The following is an 18,604-nucleotide window of genomic DNA, read 5'->3' as shown; positions in this document are numbered from 1 at the left end:
CCCGAATAGATAAACCGGAGCCGAGCCTAGGCTCTGCTTGCTCGCCGATGACCCCCGACCTCCTCCCAGCCGGCTTAATTGTGTAATCCGGGGGTCTTTCTTTCCCCTCTCTCTCTCCCGCCTCTGGTGCAGCCGCGCTGAGGATCACAGGCATGAAGGGCGCGGAGAGAAATGTAATATTGATTGATTGACTGCGTCCTCGGCGAACGCGCTCGCCGGCTGGCAGCATGTTGAGCCGAATGCAACAAAATAAGATTAAAATGCAAAGCAGCGCGAGGACGTATTAGTGCAGGCCGGGGATTTTTTTTTCATTCTTTTTAATGTATGCAAATAAAAAATGAAAAAAAAATCACTAAATTTGCAAGTGGAAAGGGTGACCTTAGTTTGACATGAAACCGCACCAGGAAAGCCACCGCGAGTGACCTCGGCATTATATTACCAAATCGGGTGTTTAAAGAGCGAGCATTCACGCGCGTGCTAACCTCCCAACCTCGTTGGGAACCGAGAACCGCGTCGCTGCGGGTTTGTGGGCCGTATAAAAAAAGCGCACGGCGAGTCGGAGAGTTGGGCAAATTCGGCCCGGTTGTGTGCTCTGCGCGGCTGTATGGAGCGTCGTGACTGGCTGCAGTGATTAATGGGTTATTATGGGACCCATTTCTCATTATGAGATTACATTCATGTATGTCGCAGCACACGCAGCAGCACGTTTCCCGCCAGAAACCCAGAGGAGTACGAGCGCAGGAGTTTGCAAAATGCACAGATGTATTTACTCACTTTATTGATAAGTATCCCTGTAGCGATCAGCCACGGTCAAATAAACCGTCTAAATATCACGTGCAGCCGTGCAGTAGGCCCAAGCGCCACCCTACTCCTCCCCAACTCAGCAGCTGCTCCAGCTCTGCCAGCAAGGACGGACGTCCCCAATACATATTCCTCCCGATTTTCTGCCACGGACTCATCCGCTCTCAGACAGCAGAGATGTGTTTGCAATCTCAGGCCTCGCTGCGGATTTTTTATTTTTTTTTGCAGATAGAATTAACAGGTGAGAACACAGGATAAAAACCTCGACTATCACAGTTGCAAAGTCTTTTCCAAGAAAACGTAAAAAATGTCGAGAGAAAAAAACGAAACCTCTGTTTTGTAGCCTATAGGAATAAAATACGATTTAAGGATCTATCCCTGATAGCTACTTCATGAAGTTAACAGTAGCTCCAGACGTTCAGTCCTTCAGACAGAAGGGCACTTCCTACTGTGTCCTGATCTGCTCGTTCTTGCAAACATAATTAGGCGTTGCCCCCCCTGCTACCCATTGTGCTCCGTCACAGGGCTGAAGGTCATGCAAGGGCTCCAGGTGCCACACGGTCCCTATCTGTTCCACTACCAAAGTCAATCTGGAGCTGCACGCCCCCTGCGGCCATCGCGTCCATGGGCTCCCATTGGCTGGTCCAGTTGGCGGTTGGGATGATAATGGGTTGTGATTGGCCAGGGTGGGGCAATGTTGGCCCCTGTGGGATGAGGGATGGAGGGTCGGGCTGAGACGGCAATTCTGAACAATGCCCTCCATCTGCTCGGCGTAGGCCCGCGTGCCAGCACACCGGCTCTCACCTACAACAACCTACCAGCTCCCCCGTCTCGCCGTGCCAGCGCTGCCAAAACCCGCCTCCGCCACCAACGCATCAGCAGCAATTCTGCACACGCGTATAGGCCTTCCCCCCGAGAGTTTACCTCCCCTTCACCTTCTCACGTCCTCCACCGCCCATTTCTGTTTTTACCCTGTAAACATTAAAAAAAGATTCAACTAATAACTTCTCTCCCCTCTCTCTCTCTCCCCAGTGACAGGATTCCCCTACCCGACCACAGGGGCTGCCGTGGCGTACAGGGGAGCTCACTTGAGAGGGCGGGGCCGGGCCGTGTACAACACGTTCCGTGCGGCTCCGCCTCCCCCTCCCATCCCGGCCTATGGAGCGTTAGTACCATGCACTATATATACAGTCGTCAATCACATTTACATTTACAGCATTTCATCAGGGACCCTTATCCAGAGCGCCTTAGTGACCAGTAGTGACAGGGACAGTCCCCCCCCAGGCTACTACCACCCTCAATTCTTCAGACTCCCAATATATCTTCATATATTTTTTTATCAATAGATTGCCACGTAATAGCTGTTAAATCATGTAAATACCGGAACCATCACCCAGAACGAGGGTGATGATGGATGGAATCCGGCATGACGGAGGGAATCTGCTGCCTGGATCTCCAGATTGACAGATGCTGCCTCGTGGCGGGTGTAACCTGAACCTTCGGGTGCAAATGGGCCGACGGCGCGATAGCGGCGATGGCGTGTTAGCTGTTCGGCGCTGTCTCCGCGATCAGACAGGCGGCGAGACGCGCCGGGGCCCTAACCTGCTCGCGTCGCCCGGAGTCAGATTGATTTATGTGTCACGCTCAGGTGACTCGTTCAAACCACTGCATCCTGCCAGTCTCTCGGCCCGGAGACGGAGGAGAGGCCATCGCCAAACAGCGCTCCCCTAATAGAGCAGAAAATTGCTGCTTTATTTGAAAATGGCCATATTTTCTCTTCTGTCGACTCCATCGCAGCTGGACCGCTCTTTATTTTTTTATTTTTATGCAGGGTGAATGTCAGCCAGAACAGAGACACACACACCTTATAAATATCTAGACACATATATATTCATTTGAATTAACAATAGAATTGTCAATTCTGATATATTTGTGTTCAGTGTAATGCATTTAAAAAATAATAATCATAATTATACACATCTTAAGCCATAATAATAATGTTCAAAGGTTTTCATAATTCAATGCATTGTACCCAGCAAGAAACACATATTACTATAAACATCTAATGTGTCCAATGTTGCCATATTGCTAGTTTAAAATGGATGGTTTTGGGTAAAATTCTCTGTTAAATATTCAACAGTAAGCAGTCGCAGCATTTAAATACTAGTTTTGGCAGCTGTGTGTGCATTTTGGGGAATTCTTGGTGCCGTTGAGGGTGGAGCAATCTAGTACAATCTGGCAACATTGCACTGAGGACTCTATTTTCAAACTGATATATTCTAAGTTCAAAGGCCTTCTCACAATTTTCAGAAATGGCAAAAAAAAGGAACAAACATAATATTCGAAGTTGTTTGTGACGCATTGACAGGAACGAATTGACATCACCTTCAGTGAGGAAGTGCCATGCGTGACAGCTGTCAATCATCGCCAGTTTGAAAACAGTGACTTCTGTGTCTCGCCAGTCCCATTTATTACAGTATCAGTACACTTTCTTGTAATAACACGTGAGGAAATGTTTTATATGGAATCAAAGCTCCCCTCTTTTTTTTCCTCCATATCAGTGTGGTGTACCAGGACGGCTTCTACGGCGCAGAAATTTACGTGAGTGTCCGTTCTTTTAACCCCGCCTTTGTTCTCCACCCATGTAGAGCCAGTCCTGCCTGGCTTCTGCCCGGGGCACAGTTGCTCCCACCACCCCGTTATCTATGATTTTTTTTTTCCTGTCTCAGTACAGCTATGGTCACCTAACAGACTGCGGAATGGTTCTGATCCGGTGGTGGACTGTGCAGGTTAAATAAATTCTGTTTGAGGTTTAGCCTTCCGCCGGGCGGTTAACGCGTGGAACTCTACTCTTATGAAATGAACGACAAGCTCCAACAGCGTTTTTGTCGGATTTTTATATATATATTTTTCCCACAATGCATTTGATCCACATCCCTCTCAGCTCCTATTACAATGCAACCTGAGGGCCTGCGAGATACGCGCCGGGGCAAAAATCACAGGCCCATTATTTCCGACAGCGTGTCAGATGGCATTACCCAGTCAGGTGATCAGAGAGAGTCGGAGAGCGGCCTCCCTGCCCAGGATTATGTCACTAGTGGCGGGAGGAGAGAGTCCGAGATGAATTCGACTTCTAGAAGCTGTCCAGGAAGTAGTTCGAAGGTAGAAAGAGCCCGACGTGGAGTCTGGCCAACGCTGACCTTCCTCGGAGCTTTGTCCACACACCATCATCCACGCATTTGCCCTCCTTCAGTCATCACTTTCCTCCGCTCTCCGTCTGACTCGGCCTCTGGCCCCCTACCCTTTCGACTGGAGATGAAGGAAGTTTTTGAGATGGATGGAGGTGCTTTGACGACGAGTGTAAGAGAACGCGAGAAAGGCAGGACAGGAGCAGGAAGGCAGCAGCTTCAAACGACCTGATTTCACTCCTGGGCTCCGTCAGCTTAACATTTGATCTCCATGCCGAGTTCCCGTCGGACATTAATCCCGAGCTGAAAAATAAATGAAGGCATCCATTATTCACAGAGTGGGCCTGCGTTCGCAGCTCCGCTCAGCCCATTATTCACAAAGTGCAGAAATGGCGGCGGCGGGTGAACTCATAAAAGACGCGGCGGGACTGGCGCTGTGGTCCGCTGATTTACCACGTCCGCCTTCATGTCCCTCCGCTTCTGGTGCACACCTTTGTATGGTTTCAGATTTTGTATGGTTTCAGATCCACTTTAAACGCTTCCAAGTTTAGCAGACAATGTTAGCCATTATGGTAGAAAAAATGACTGAAAATACCACAATTGGTATTTTCCAGAACTGGTTCATTCCACTTCCTGTTATGAATATTAAGCTCTCTTTTGTGTGTTAGATCATCCCACCTTGGCTGGGCACGTTTGTTGTAGTCAGATACCAGTTCGGCAATGGCGGACGCAGCTCGGATGCTTCAAAACCTACTTCAGGCCCCGTCCACGTGAGAAGGCTTTTCAGATTCTAAAAAACCTGCGTCCACACGGGAGCGCTATCTGAAATGTCCTCATCCACATGGAGATGCAGGGAGCCACGCTGAACGCTGTTTGAACCCCCCCCCCCTCCACACCTGTAGGTGGCGCTGTAACTCCCCGCTCTGCCTGTTCGGCGTCTAGTTCTCCTCTCGCGGTGAGTTAAGCGCGTCGTTGTTATCCGGCCTTGTCTTTTCATTTTGAGGTTCTGCAGATGCTGCAGCGCAACCAGAAACGTGTCATGGCCGTTGTCATACGTAGGACGTGTTTGGGCTTATAGGTCATATGTCAGCGTTTTAACAAACTGTCCACATTCTCTCTGGAACCTGTGTCGGAAAATAACCGTTCATTTCCATGTGGACGCAGGACAAGATCGGACAGGAATTGTCCCGTTTCTTGTGTGGACAGGGCCTTAGAGGGTGCTGACTGCAGGAAGACGGCCCTGTGAGGACCCGTTCCATATAGAACATGATGCGTTGTGCATTTGGGGGCTGTGTGGTGTAAAGAAAAGTTTGAAAAATCAAAGAAACCGCATGGCAGACAAAGGGACCTCATAGCCTGTAAGCAGCTCTGAGGAAAGTTGAGTGCAGCTTGATTAGCGTCACGTGGAAGGGTGAAAAATCATCAAAACTCAATACACCGGGATCAGACTACACAATTTGTGCCTAATTATGACTAATAACTACGTCATTTATTTCTTATATAACCCATAATCACATACAGTATGTCTCAATGGGCTTTAACAAGCCCTACAGTTGACACCCCCCACACTTGACCCTTCTGCACACAAGGAAAAACTCCACAGAAAAAAACAGTAGGAGAGAGGATAAAAAGAAAGGAAGGAACGATGGGAAGGCGTGATAGAGAGAGGGACCCGCTTCCAGGGTAGAGTGAGCCTGCAAGTGGTGTCAGTGCAGGGCTGGTGATGGTTTGTACAATAAGAGGAAAAAATCATCATTCACGTCTTATACTGAGTTAACACACCTGACTCGACTTGTCTACTTGTTACCACCCGGCTCTTGAGCTGAACCAGGTGTGATGGGATCTAAGCTGGATCATGCTTGGTGAACTATTCTCTTTGAAACTGTGTAGGCGTAGGACGCTACGGCACCAACCCTCCAAACATCTGCTTCACTCTTTTGAGAACTTTCCACCCAGTCCGAGCAAATGTCACCACCCAGAACATCCAAAGTCCCAAAACCACCTTGATGGATAAACACCACCAAGTTCCTGAGTGAAAACGTGGATTTTCTTATGTCTGGTTGAACAGGGATGCCAGTGGAGATCCTGGTTTCACCTCTTACCCCCCCGCCGAGTCTGTGCACTGTTTCCTGTCGGCACACTTTCTGGCGTCCCGCTAGTTTGTCGCGTTGTCTCGTTCTAAATTACACTGTTTCAAACCCCTGAGACCGTGTCTCATTTTTTTCCCCCGTCTCTCTGTCCCACATCTTCCACAGGGAGGCTATGCAGCATACAGATATGCCCAGCCGGCTGCGGCGGCCGCAGCAGCCTACAGTGACAGGTAAGAGACAGACGTCACCGACAGCGTTCCTACAGTTCCTGGATATCTGGAAGAGACATGCAGAGGACAGGACGAACAGGAACAGAGTCTTTAACTATTGAGCCTGCCCCGTTATGTAGGTTGAGATCACCGCAAGGTGATTTTCAGGTTGAAATATGCTATACCCCATAACAACTTATTATTACAATTATACCAACGCCTGGAAGAAAACGGCGTTCTGATTGGCTCGTAGGTATGTCGTGTGAAGATACCCACCTAGCACCCTTGCTTTGTTTAAGAGTCGGTGCTTGGGAGTATAGGGGGAAAGGGGCGAGGAGGGAGGGGCGGGGTCGTCAGTGATTTATCCCGGACCTTGTGGGACCCCGTCAAGCTGGATCAGGCCAGGCTGGAATCTAATCTGGGCGTGATTGAAGATGTCACTCTCGATAACGGACGCTCCTGCCCCGGGAGCCTGAGGAGCCCAGATAATGTAAGATTTATCAAATGTGCACAGGGATCGAGATTGGGGTTTTGTAGGGTGGTGTGCGGCCTTATTTAAACCTTATTTCAACATCCCTTCACCATGTAAATCGTACTTTGCCACTTGGTTCTTCTTGCTGTCAATTTTTGGTGGCGGTTCAAATTCTGGCGGGAATGTTGGGGAGTGTAGCTCTTTTGGAATGAGCTACATGACCATCAAACCCACAATTCCACATTCTCCTATTATGCCTCATCAACAATTTTAAAGGAACCTTCCTGTCCAGAGTCTAAAAAGCATATGCATTTGTACTGAAGTTCTCGAGTTTCGGAGTGCTGGTGGAGATTGAATATAATCGGACTAAATGGCACTCAGCTTACAGTTTCCAGAAATCCTGACACCACTTACTTGCAGTTTATCTCCGAGCCGTTTCCTGGAGTAGACACGACAGGTGACCCAACCCCTAAGACCATCCTGTTCTCATCTGGCTGGAAGACTCAGTGAAGCTGAATTTTTCACATGTGTTTTTTGGTGCTTGACATTCCTGAAACCGTGAGTGACGTTTAGTCTGGAGAATTATGGCCAATATTTCCAAAAACCCTGGCAGCACAAAACCATCTTGATGGATAAACAGCACCACGGGTCAGAGGAAAAGCAGGAATTTTTGATTTTGGGTTAAACTTCCTCCCTCCCTGTTCCTGCGGGGAGACCAACAAGTCAGTAAGACTTGATACAACTGTGCACAGGTTGGCAAAAGTTTGACAATAATTAACATGGTAGATATTTAATTGGGGGCGGAGTCAACAAATTTTAACGGTTTCAATTGCTAAAAATGTGGAAAAGATGCAAAACCGTAACCAATTGTTGATGCCAACAGTGTCCTGTAATTCCAGTGCATTTTCTCTACCTTAAATAGCTTTTTCTTAAAAGTGAGACAAGCGAAAATGACTGAGGAAATGTCCCCTGGTGTGCTTAACAGCAACCAAAAAGCATTTGGGGTTGACAGCAGGACGATTGTTGCCGTATTTTTACATTCAAGGTGACAAAAATGAGTACAAGCATTGACCTGTTCGCGTCGACACTGCTAATTTCTTGCACTACAGGTTTTGCACTATTTTGGCTCTTAAAACCTTACGTTTGCCTTGCACCATTTTGAGTGTCTCTGTGAACTTGCAAATGTTTGGACTGACAATTGGATCTTGGACCTTCATCGTCAGAGATGATGTCCATAGCCCCTTAATGTAGCCCCACCCTGTGCTGTGAAGCTGTCCCATCATGTGTGGAAATGTCCTCAAGTGTTCCTTAACGTCCCTCGGTTTAGCCCCTAATTTTCCGGATGGTGGGAATGCTCCTGGTGACACCTTCTTTCACGTCCATCCATTAAGAGGTGCTGGGACTCCCTGTCGCCAGAGACGAGCTAAGAAGAAAAGCTGAGCGTTTTTTTTTTTTTTTTTTTATTCAATTTGGTGACCTTTGATGTTTTAATCCCGGATGACAAGAACCTGGTCAGATTGGGCCGTATTTCCATGTGTAATGGCTGTGTCTGGGCGCCCGCTTCCTCCCTCGCTTCGTGCCCTCAGCCTTTGGCACCGACCGCCTTATCTGCTCCCCACAGGCCCTCATTTGCAAGGCAGTGTTTGGAGGAAGAGAAGAGAAGAAGGGGGGGGGAGTAAACAAATGCAAAGAGGAAGTGGGGGGGGGGGGGGTAAAGAAATAAATAAATGAGGCGCTGCATAAATAAGACCCGTCCCGGTGGAATTAGTTACGAACCGGCGGCACTGAATGGAGAGGGGAGAGAGGAAAACCTTCCCCAAGTGCACGCTGGGTAAACAAGAGCCACACAGACGCACACAAGGAATGTCTCCTTTGTCCCGAGCCACTCTGCCGTTTGCTTTCCGACTTCATCACTTGTCTCGCTCTTTTATTCTCTCTGTCTCTTTATGTCCCGCAGGCCAATATAACTTTTATCACATCCTGTAAGATAAAAAGCGTGGCCCTTTTACACCTAAACACAAACAGGGAGCACAAATCACTGTGGCACGCACTCGCCATCATGTTGTGCGTTTTTTACGACCAGCCGCCAACTGCGCTTCCGTAGGATGCTGGCGGCCTCACCGCTCTTTCTCTTCCACCGCAGTTACGGCCGAGTCTATGCAACAGCAGACCCCTACCACCACACGATCGGGCCGGCTGCCACCTACAGCGTGGGCACCATGGTGAGTTGAGCTCCGCCCGACTCCACCCCCTGCAACACCACCCCGCCGGCCTGGCGGCGAAGCGCCGTTGCGGTGCCGACGGCGCTTCGCCGTGCACGCGTTAGGAGAACAGATTACGGATCTGGGGCTCATTTCAGTCAGCCGCTCGACGGCCGGATTGAATGAAAATGCCCTTAATCTGTCAGAGAGCTCCTTATTTACCCCCCCCCCCCCCCCCCCCCCCCCCCCCCCCCCCCCCCCAAAAAAGAAGGGATACGCTACGTTGGCATGTTACACGTGTTAAAAGGTGGAGGGGGCGGGGCTAATTGTGTTCGCGTGGTCACCATTAGGCCTTCGGTGTTAATGAGGCTGGCTGGAGATATTGTGGGTGAGCTCTCTGATACGGTCGGAGAGGCTAATCTTCCGGGAGCCTTCGAGCCGCCACCGCCGCCGCCGCCTCTCGGCGCGTCCGTAAATGAAAAGGGATGGCGCTGCTGACTGAATTGAACTTGTTCATTTTTGCCGAAGCGGCCCGTTGAATTGAAACGTTCTGCATCAATTCAATCTGAGGCCGGTTCTCGACTTGTGTTCCCATTTTTTATTTTATTTTTTTTTTTTTTTCTTGTCTCCGCCCCCTCCACCCCCTTCCACTGTTCTTTCCTTGCGAGAGAACTTGCAGGGACAGTCGATTCGTTAATGTTTGTTTTTAGCTAGCTTTTGCAGCTAACATCAAAGATGAAAAAAACAAAAAAAAAACATCTAAAACGTAAAGCAGAGTGAGAAAAAAGAAAGAACGAGACAGAGAGAGAGAGAGAGAGAGAGAGAGCGGTGTGATTTGTTTTCTTGCGATCGCAGGTAGTGACTTTCTTGAAATAAAAAAGATTAACGAGCATCAAGCGCGTGCAGCAGCGTGCCGTGGGAGATTAAAGGAAAGAGGAGGAGGAGGAGGAGGAGGAAGGGAGGAGGAAAACAGACTCCGCCGCATCCACCTCCCCCTGCCCACAAGGTTTATTGGACGAACACTCCGCTTAAGACAAATGACTGGAATTTGCCGAGCCGACATGCGTGTGATTCCCAAACCCAGGCTATTCCCCGGTGCAGCTGCTAGCTAAAAGCTCTCATTAATTAAGAGCGTTTTCTTCCTCTTCATTTACTTAATTAAAACTGTGGCCTGTGTTGCTGAAGTTCTTTTCATTCCTTCTTTTATTTCCCTTATTTTTAATTTTTTGCTTTACAAATTTTCCTCCCTTTCTCTCAACTGCAGTTTGCCAGAGTGTAGTTCCGTAAAGAGCCCACGATCCAAACTTTGTGGTTCTTGTGGGAACCTTGTATGGCGAGGGGATGCAGCATGGTGGGCGGTGGCCAGAGTCCAATCTCCCGTTTCCGGGTTGTGGGCGAAGTTTGGGACGTGATCTGCCGCGGGTTCTGCGGTAATCCACGGTTTCTTCACAAATTCGGTCCCGGCCCGGGCGAAGCCCCCCGTCGCCAAGCCAATTCCCCACCGCCTTTCCCCTAAACCCCGCCCGGCGGATAAGTTCCGGAGGTTCATTTCCCGCCATGAAACATGCAGAAGGAGGGGATGAAAATTTGTTCAGGAACATAGAAGCCAAAGATTTCCTAATACTGATTGGATCCTTTTTTTTGTTTTGTTTTTCATCTTTGATGTTGCAGGCTAGCCTATGCAGAGGAGGGTACAGTCGCTTCACTCCGTACTAAGAGAGAGAACCGATACACATTAGAAAACACACAACCTTCTGCTTCCCTGGGAAACAAAATAGAACAAAAAGAAAAAACTAGAACAAAATGCTTCCGGGTCACAAAAGTTGATGTGACTTTTTTTTTTTTTTTCTGTCGTTCTCTCCTCATTCGTGCTGTTGTTTCTTTTGGACTCTTGACCTTCCCTTTGAAGAATGTCTGAGGTTTTTGAACTCTGCCACAGCGAGAGAGATGAGCGTGAAGAATGGGAACGGCGGAGCGGGCGCCTGGTGAAGAGTATTCTGGTTTCATCCCCTCCCAGATTTACGGCCGCGGAACCCGGACGATTTATGTCGGGAGTGGAGGGGCAGGGAGCCACGAGCTCTTAATTACACAGTTATAATAGTCAGACGATTCATAATTCCGCCCTCTGAATCCAGCAGAGATGTTTAATTGGGACAATATGAAAGAGATTGAACATTGTGGCATAGTAAATTACTCAGAGGAGTGTGATGAGGTGAGAATACTCGTCAGCATCCTAAACAGGCTCCGCCCCTCTGTCGTTCAGCCCACTCGAGCGCCACTTGTTTCATGTTAAAGTGTTCCATTCCCACAGACTCCTGCCTCAGCCCATTCTGTTGTGACCTTTATTTGGTTTTTTTTCTAATTTACTTTGTATTTTATGTATTCGACTGAATGGATGTAATTTTTTTTCTGTTCTCGCTTGCTGCAGAAAAGTGCGCCGATTTGCGCATGATGGTCTAGTGCCCCCTCTAGCTGAAACCTGTCCGAGCAGACGTGCAAATTTATCAAGCCAGTTCACACTCAACACACACACACACACAGATTGCAAGTATAGAAACCAGAGGCCACATGAATATGGCGCCATGTTTGGTAATTGATCCGCTCTCCGAGTTGCATGTAATTGGCTGGCGCTCGTCTCAGACTCATCCGTCTCCGCAGCATTATTACCTGCCGGGGAAACGTAGCGGCTGAGTGTTAACGGGAGTTAGAGGGATGTAAAAAGTCCCATCGTGCAGCAACTGGATAAACAACTCCGGGTTTGGGGAGGGATCGATCGACCCTTATCAGCCGACACTCACTCCGTCTCGCGGCGAGGCCATAAACAGCATTTAGCGGAGTCACACCTCACCAGCCTCGTCCGAGGCGAGATAGGGGCGTTGAGAACGGGAGCGTGCATGAGTCGGCCAACAGAAAGGGCCCCTCTCGATTCAGAGCCACCCGGGCCGTCGCTCTCGTGCAGCCCCCACGGCCCAGTAAATAGGCACCACACCACCCGCCGCAAATGGAATTGTAAAAGGGGGAGTTATAGGAAAGCTGCGGAGGAGCCGCATCCAAGGCAATTTACTCGGCAGATTAAAGATAACGCCACTCAGTCAATAGCTACTGATCTCATTTGAAGATAAAGTGGAGGAACTCCGCCGCCACTGTTGCTCACATAGGAAAGCCGTTGATACAACGTCCGCTTTTTACACGTAAAAACCTCCACGCTGAATTAAAGCGCTATCGTGTCTGCTATTAACGGTTTATTATTGATCCGCATTCATTGTATTATTGCGTTAAATTAAAAAAATCATGTAAATATTTTATTTGACCTTTTTTGTGCAGCTAGCTACACCGTATTTTTCTGTGGGAATGGAATAACTGTGGAAGAACTTTTGTAAATAGACTTTTACGTTTATTTTACAGTTGTAACACGTCAGCTTGAAATATTGCAGGAAAACCAACGCCATCCCGTACGTCAGCCATTACAATAGCGATGTGTTTAGACTATTTAATGAAGTGTTAGCATATCGTAACTATGACATAGCGTATAGAAATGTGAAAACAACACAAACTGTTATTCCTTTTATAAACTGTCATTTAAAAATTGTATGTATTTACTTCATGGTGACATTTTTATATGATTAAGAGACAAGCTTTAAATCATCTTTGGTAAAAAGAACAGGACGTCTGTTTTCTGAGCAGGAGCGCTAGCTGCTTACGTGTTTATGACTCTATAAATAACTCTATAAAGTGTGATGTTAAGCTATGTTTGTGTCCGTAGACGATATTTTGTTGTTCTTTTGTAGTTCTACGCACAATTTTAAATGACTTCTGTGTCCGTTCTGGTGATGCAACTTGGGCACGGGATTTAGGTTTACAAGGAGGATGAAAAATGGTGCAGTGATTCAATATCTATGCAGGATTGTGTAATATTCACTGCTGCTTCCAGTTCCGCGTTACCGTGTCGTTTCAATGTTTACCTGTCCGTTCAGCGTACACCCATCTTTCAGGGAGACAGAGTCACGGTGAGGGAGAGATCTTTCCGGATGTCTCAGCGAATCTTCCAGCCCCCAGATTGACAAGACAAAAAAAATCCCCGTCTTGCATGGGCGCTGCGGTTGGCCATTACGCAATGGCCGGTTTAATTGGCTCCGTTAATGCAGCCATTTGTAAGATGGCATCACAGGCCGGTGTCCAGCAGAAAATGGCCACAGGCCCTCGCCCCCCCTCCCAATTCCCAGCATTTCCACTATCGATTATTATATGCAGGATTAACCACACTTCACTTTGGACTGACAGGCAGCCCTGCATCGGGTCCATTTGCAGGAAGTGCTAGAATGTATATGCAATTATGTGCTAATATCTGCAATATACCTCTAAACTGTACAGCAGGGGGGCGTACTAGGATTCATTTTGTTGAACATGTCTGACACTGGTCATTTAAAATTGGGTTTTCATTGCTCCCGATTTACACTTGTAATTTTCTAGAAAATGTTTTTTCATAAGAAAAAAAAGCAAAATAAAAAAAAAACATATACCGTATTTGTAAATAAATATAAATATATATTACACATGTGTAAACATATATTACAAACTCTCTTTTATATGTGTATTCTGTCATGGTTCTGGTGCGTGTAACTCAGTTCATGTTGAGTGTGTATTTGTGTATTTCTCAGCATCAAATGGACTGTGGTTGATTTTATTTGAACACACGGTTCAGCTTTTGCTTTCCTTTGTTTTATTGTCTTTTTTTTTTTTCTTGGTTATAGCTATGAAATTTACGACATCATAACTGTTTATCCTCACGACCCAATATACTTGTCTTTAAACAACCCTGGCTGGTGCACTTCTTCCTTGTCTCTTTACTCAAAGACGCTTGCGGGGTCATCAAGAAAAGCGTGACCGTGGGCAGTTTTTTTTTTTTTTCCTTTATGAAAGACGAGACGCCATTTCCTCGGAAAAGTGCTGAAGGGCTGACAGTCACATGTCCGTGGTCAAAGCAGAAAGACTATAGGAGGATGAGGAGGAGGCACCCCAGGTAATGAATATGCCGGCGTCATGGCTGCCGTAGCTGCCAGGGGGGGCTTCGTTGTGGAACGAGGGGAGATCCAACTGCGGCGTGAGACCAGAGGAGAAGGACGCCGGCTCCCGTTCCCGTCAAAACATGGCCTCCACTCATGGATACGCACTCGACACACACCGAACAACACAGTACTGTTTTTTTTTTTTCTTCATTAATTGTTGCAATTATTTTTCTTGCAGTAATTGTTCAGTAATTGTTGCAATTTACCATTAAAAACTGTTCATTTAATTATAATGTTTAGGGGGTTAAGTGTGGGGCCAGTTTTTTTTTTTTTTTTTTTTGCATTTGATATTAATTTTCATGTACATTTCAGAAGAAAAGTGGAAACTCCAGATTGCTTGCATCTTGTAACACTGTACCATCCCCAAACTTTAAAACCACTTTTAGCTACAAGACATGATGGGATTCTAAGATTATTGTCTGCAAATGGTGTGAATTTGACTGACATTTCCATTTTAAATGTGTTGTGACATTTAGTGAGGTTTTGGTGAACATCTCAGAATTTGGTCAGTTCTCCACTGTTATATGTATATATATATACACACACACACACACACACATATATATATATATAAAAGGGGTGTTCTTAATTGTAACATCATGTAAAGATATTTAAATGCAACTTTTTAAAAATAATTATGAGTTTGTACTTTTTTTGGCTGATTATACTAATCTATTCCTTATGCCTGTTTTCTCTGTTTTTTTTGTTTTTTTTTGTTTTTTTTTTTGTTTTTTTGTAGTAAATGAGAAAAAGAGTGGATGGCTGTGTAAAGAGATGGACAACAGCGCAAAAGATGGTGACGAAGAAGGAGAGTGAGCAGCTTAAAAAAAAACAACACCACATTCAAAGATTTCAAAAAAGAAAAATATATAAACATGGCAGAATTTCAAAGGTATCTTTCCATTGCGGCTGTCGGGCATGATGTTGCCATGGCGACGGGTCAACCCACGCAGCCACCCCAAGAGTATGGAAGGACGGCAACTTTCACCTGGGACAGCCTCATGATGATGGAAGAGAGGAGGAGGAAGAGGAGGGAGGAAATCACACACTCACAAAAAAAAAAACTTTTTATTTTTCTAAACTTTTTTAAGTTTATGGTTTGAAAAAGAGTTTGGATGGGTGTATATATCTATATAAATATCAATATATGTATGTATGAGTATATTATAAGAAAAGTTGTTGGTAAAATGAAAAAAAAAATGGCGAGAAGATGATATGAATGCATCAGAGCACTGCTGTCGTTTCAGGGAACCGGGGGTGTTGATTTCACCTTTCAACCCTCCGTTCCCCCAAATACTCCACCCTCCTTGTTTTTCCCGTTGACCCCAACAGGATGAACAAGGAGTCCACCAGAACCAAGCTGTTGTCCTAGCAGACATGATTCTCACATCCCGCTTCCGCTTCTTCTTCTTCCAAATGTCCAAGGCCTATTTGGGCCCAGCGTCTTCCACTTCCTGTTGAACAGAACTACTTCCTGTGTTAGAGAGCTGAGGGCCTTAATGTCATTGATGTCAAGCTCAGTTATGTACTTGGAAGACGAGAGTATCCCAACAAAACGGTTAAATAACACTTCCCGTGTAGTGTAATTCAGTGCAAGGCGGACTGCACGTTAGAACAGGAAAAGGGGGTCCGACAGGTTAAGATCCAGGATCCACGTACCACCGAAGACTAGACCATACGAGAGCGTAAGGTACTTTCTTCAGGTTACTCACCGAATCCCTGACACTCGCTCTGTCGCTTAGCACAGGCAGTCGAACCACAGTTGGACACGAGGTTCCTTCGAGCCCCATGGGCCCTCGCGGTTCCTGCAGCACAATGACTCAACGACCCTCAACGAACGGGGGGAGGGGTGGGCAATGGGAAAGGAAATCCAGGCTTTTGAGGAGTGAGGGGAAAGGGCTCCAAAGAGTCGCGTCTCGAAATCAACGAAAAACAAAAAAAATCATAATAATTTTTAAAAATTGAAAAAAAAAAAAAAATTTACAGTGCTACCAAAACCCATTCCATTTCGGTGTTGTTGTAGAGGTGGCTGTGTTGTGTAGTAAAAAAAAAAACACTTTTGTACATGGTGCCAAGGGGCTACAAACGAAGACAATTGCAGCTGTCGGGATTGTCGCAGGACTTGCGCCGTCCATCTCGAGAAAAAAAAAAAAAAAAAAAAAAAGGGCACCGATTTTATTAGCGTGTGTCGCCTTTCTACGTCTTAACAAACTCCACTTTAGTGACATCCTTATATATTTAAATGTTGTACTGGTCACATGCCGCAGTGCATGGTAAATGAGTCGATTGTAGCCATTTACTAACGTTGTATTATTGTATTACTAGTATGAGAAACATTTATATATGAAATATCTATTTGTGATTTGCGACCCTTCGAAATTCCAGGCGATATTTTTTTCGTCATTTTCAGCCGAGATTTACGCACTGTCCGTACATGGAAAGTTTTTTTTGTTTTTTTTTGTTCCTGTCTCCTTGGTTCACCTCTTGAATGTATTGCTGCTCTAAAACTGTAAGAAAAAAATGTCCTGGTCTTTAAAGCAGTGCTTTGTGTATGTGTGTACTGTACCTTTTTTTTTTTACCATATTTGTATAATTTGCCCCGCCCCAGTGGAGCAAAAGACCAAACGTATGAAGAATCCAGGTTGTCCGCTCATCCATAGTCTTCAACCATGGGAAGCTGCCCAAGAACAGAAGACAGAGTTACGAAGAATCACTTTTGGATCAATCGGCTTTCATTTGAGGGAGAAGACGCGACGACGGGAAGGGAGTCCCGTTCCTTTTTCAAATCTTTATTTTGTCTCTCTGATCATGGGGGAGCCGACGACTGAGATGCCACTGAACTGCCTCGAGCCGGTCGAGCTCGTACCATCGGGATTGTTTCAGCGAGTGCACAGCATCGGCCCACCACTGCAGATAACGTCCCCAAGATGTCACGCTACGAAGAAAAAAAACAAAAAAAACACTTAAATCGAGAGCTTCCGTGGGTTCAGGTGACGAACGCCCCTGCAGCCACCTCTCCTTAGGTCAGAGACGTAACTACTTCGTGCTGCTTTGTTCCTTTCCTCAGAACTCGGTTTTCTTTTCTAGAAAAATGGCGACTTAGCGACTGTACACCTTTGATACCGGACGGCGTCCGCTCCCAAGACCGCCACCGCCGGACTACGTGTTTTTCAGCCCCGTCGCGTGCCAGCGGTGGTGGCCGGGAGTGCTCCTGGTGACTCTCAGACATTTCAGGGACTCTGCACTGAAAGAGACTGTGGACTAACCAACAAACTAACAAAAAGATGTCAAATCACAGAGATCCACGATCCTCTGTCAGGTTCCGTTTGATTACTTTACGTACTCGTTCATTTCTTGGTCATTGTCATACGAAAGTGTCCTCTTTGGTGTGTTTTGATCTTACACGTTCCTCTATGTTTTAGTCCAGAGTCCCGGTTTCCCCTTTGCAATGAGGCTAAATCCAATAACGCCTCATAGCACCCCCCTCGACGCAAGCCTTGCTAATCCCTGGTCACTAATCCTAAACCCGCGCGAACCTTCACTTATCCGGTTTCACCCGAGCTCCGCCCGCCCTTCAGCCCCACCCGAGGCTTCTCCGCCACCTCCCCAAAGCACAAAGGTTGAAACGGCGCCTGAGCGGGCGGCCTTCGCCGAGGGCCGATGTCCCCCCCCCCACCTCAGCGCGCGAGACTTGTCCCGCCGCTCCTGCCCCGCCCAGCCTTTTCTATATTAAATGTACAGTATCTTCTTTCTCCGTCGGCTCAGTACAAAACCTATACGACATTCAGACGAAACTTCTTCATGTGCTACACTGACTCTGTGTAACGAAAGAGAGAGAAAAAAAAAAGACAATTTGTTTAATTTCAGCAATTTGTTTATCTATATATTTTTTTGCAATTGTTTCAAATACATATAGGTTAAAATATATCTATATATAAAGATATTAAAAATGAAAAAAAGCTAACATTTCTGCTCTTTGGGATCTGTACTCTTAACTTTGCATTTCTTTTTATCCTCTCCCTTTCTGTATGCTTCCAATGTGCTTCAGAGAAACAATACTATTTATTATGATTATTATATCATTAAATTATTATTACTATGATTATTATTGCCGTCATAATTAATATGATTATTAATAAACATTTCATTCTTCAATAATAAAACGGTCATGATTGTGATAGCAGCTTGTTTGTTTGGTGCGTGGAATGGATTAAATGTTAGAACAGGAAATCCTCTACAGTGAGGTGAAGAACGTAGATCATCTGGTGACCACGGCAGCATGTGAATGGGATGGGATGGATGGAAGCTGATGGGATGGAAGCAGGAAAACTGGCCAGGTGTGAGTGACCTTGTGATGCTAGTCAACCGGGTAAGAACATCTCAGCGGGTGTTTTGGGGTGTTCCTGGTATGTAGTGGTTAGTCTGGACCAAAAGTGACATAAGCAAGGACAACCGGTGAAACCAGTACCTCATTAAAGTATGATTTCCCAGAAGATCAACAGGTCCACCACCAAAATGTCCTACAATGAGCACATGAGGAGTGGACCATGGAGCAGTGAAGGTGTCCTGGTCTGATG

General features: G+C 46.4%; 1 protein-coding gene across 4 annotated transcripts in view; it reads left to right on the top strand.

Moving 5' to 3' along the window:
* rbfox3a (RNA binding fox-1 homolog 3a) overlaps nt 1-18,129 on the top strand; it is a 380,882-nt gene extending 362,753 nt beyond the window's left edge. For 2 of the 4 annotated variants that reach the window (XM_028966600.1, XM_028966597.1), the window contains 5 exons: nt 1,834-1,966; nt 3,363-3,402; nt 6,245-6,309; nt 8,904-8,982; nt 10,633-10,835. In XM_028966600.1, coding sequence (XP_028822433.1) covers nt 1,834-1,966; nt 3,363-3,402; nt 6,245-6,309; nt 8,904-8,982; nt 10,633-10,677 — 362 coding nt within the window. In that variant the 3' untranslated portion in view covers nt 10,678-10,835. Of the gene's footprint in view, nt 1-1,833; nt 1,967-3,362; nt 3,403-6,244; nt 6,310-8,903; nt 8,983-10,632; nt 10,836-10,870; nt 13,567-14,766 lie in introns of those variants that run through there. The other 2 variants (XM_028966599.1, XM_028966598.1) reach the window with 2 other exon arrangements.
* Nucleotides 18,130-18,604: the final 475 nt, after the last annotated feature.

Source organism: Denticeps clupeoides, chromosome 2 (assembly GCF_900700375.1).
Source record: "Denticeps clupeoides chromosome 2, fDenClu1.1, whole genome shotgun sequence".
NCBI lineage: Eukaryota > Metazoa > Chordata > Actinopteri > Clupeiformes > Denticipitidae > Denticeps > Denticeps clupeoides.
This window is presented reverse-complemented; position numbering and strand designations above follow the sequence as displayed.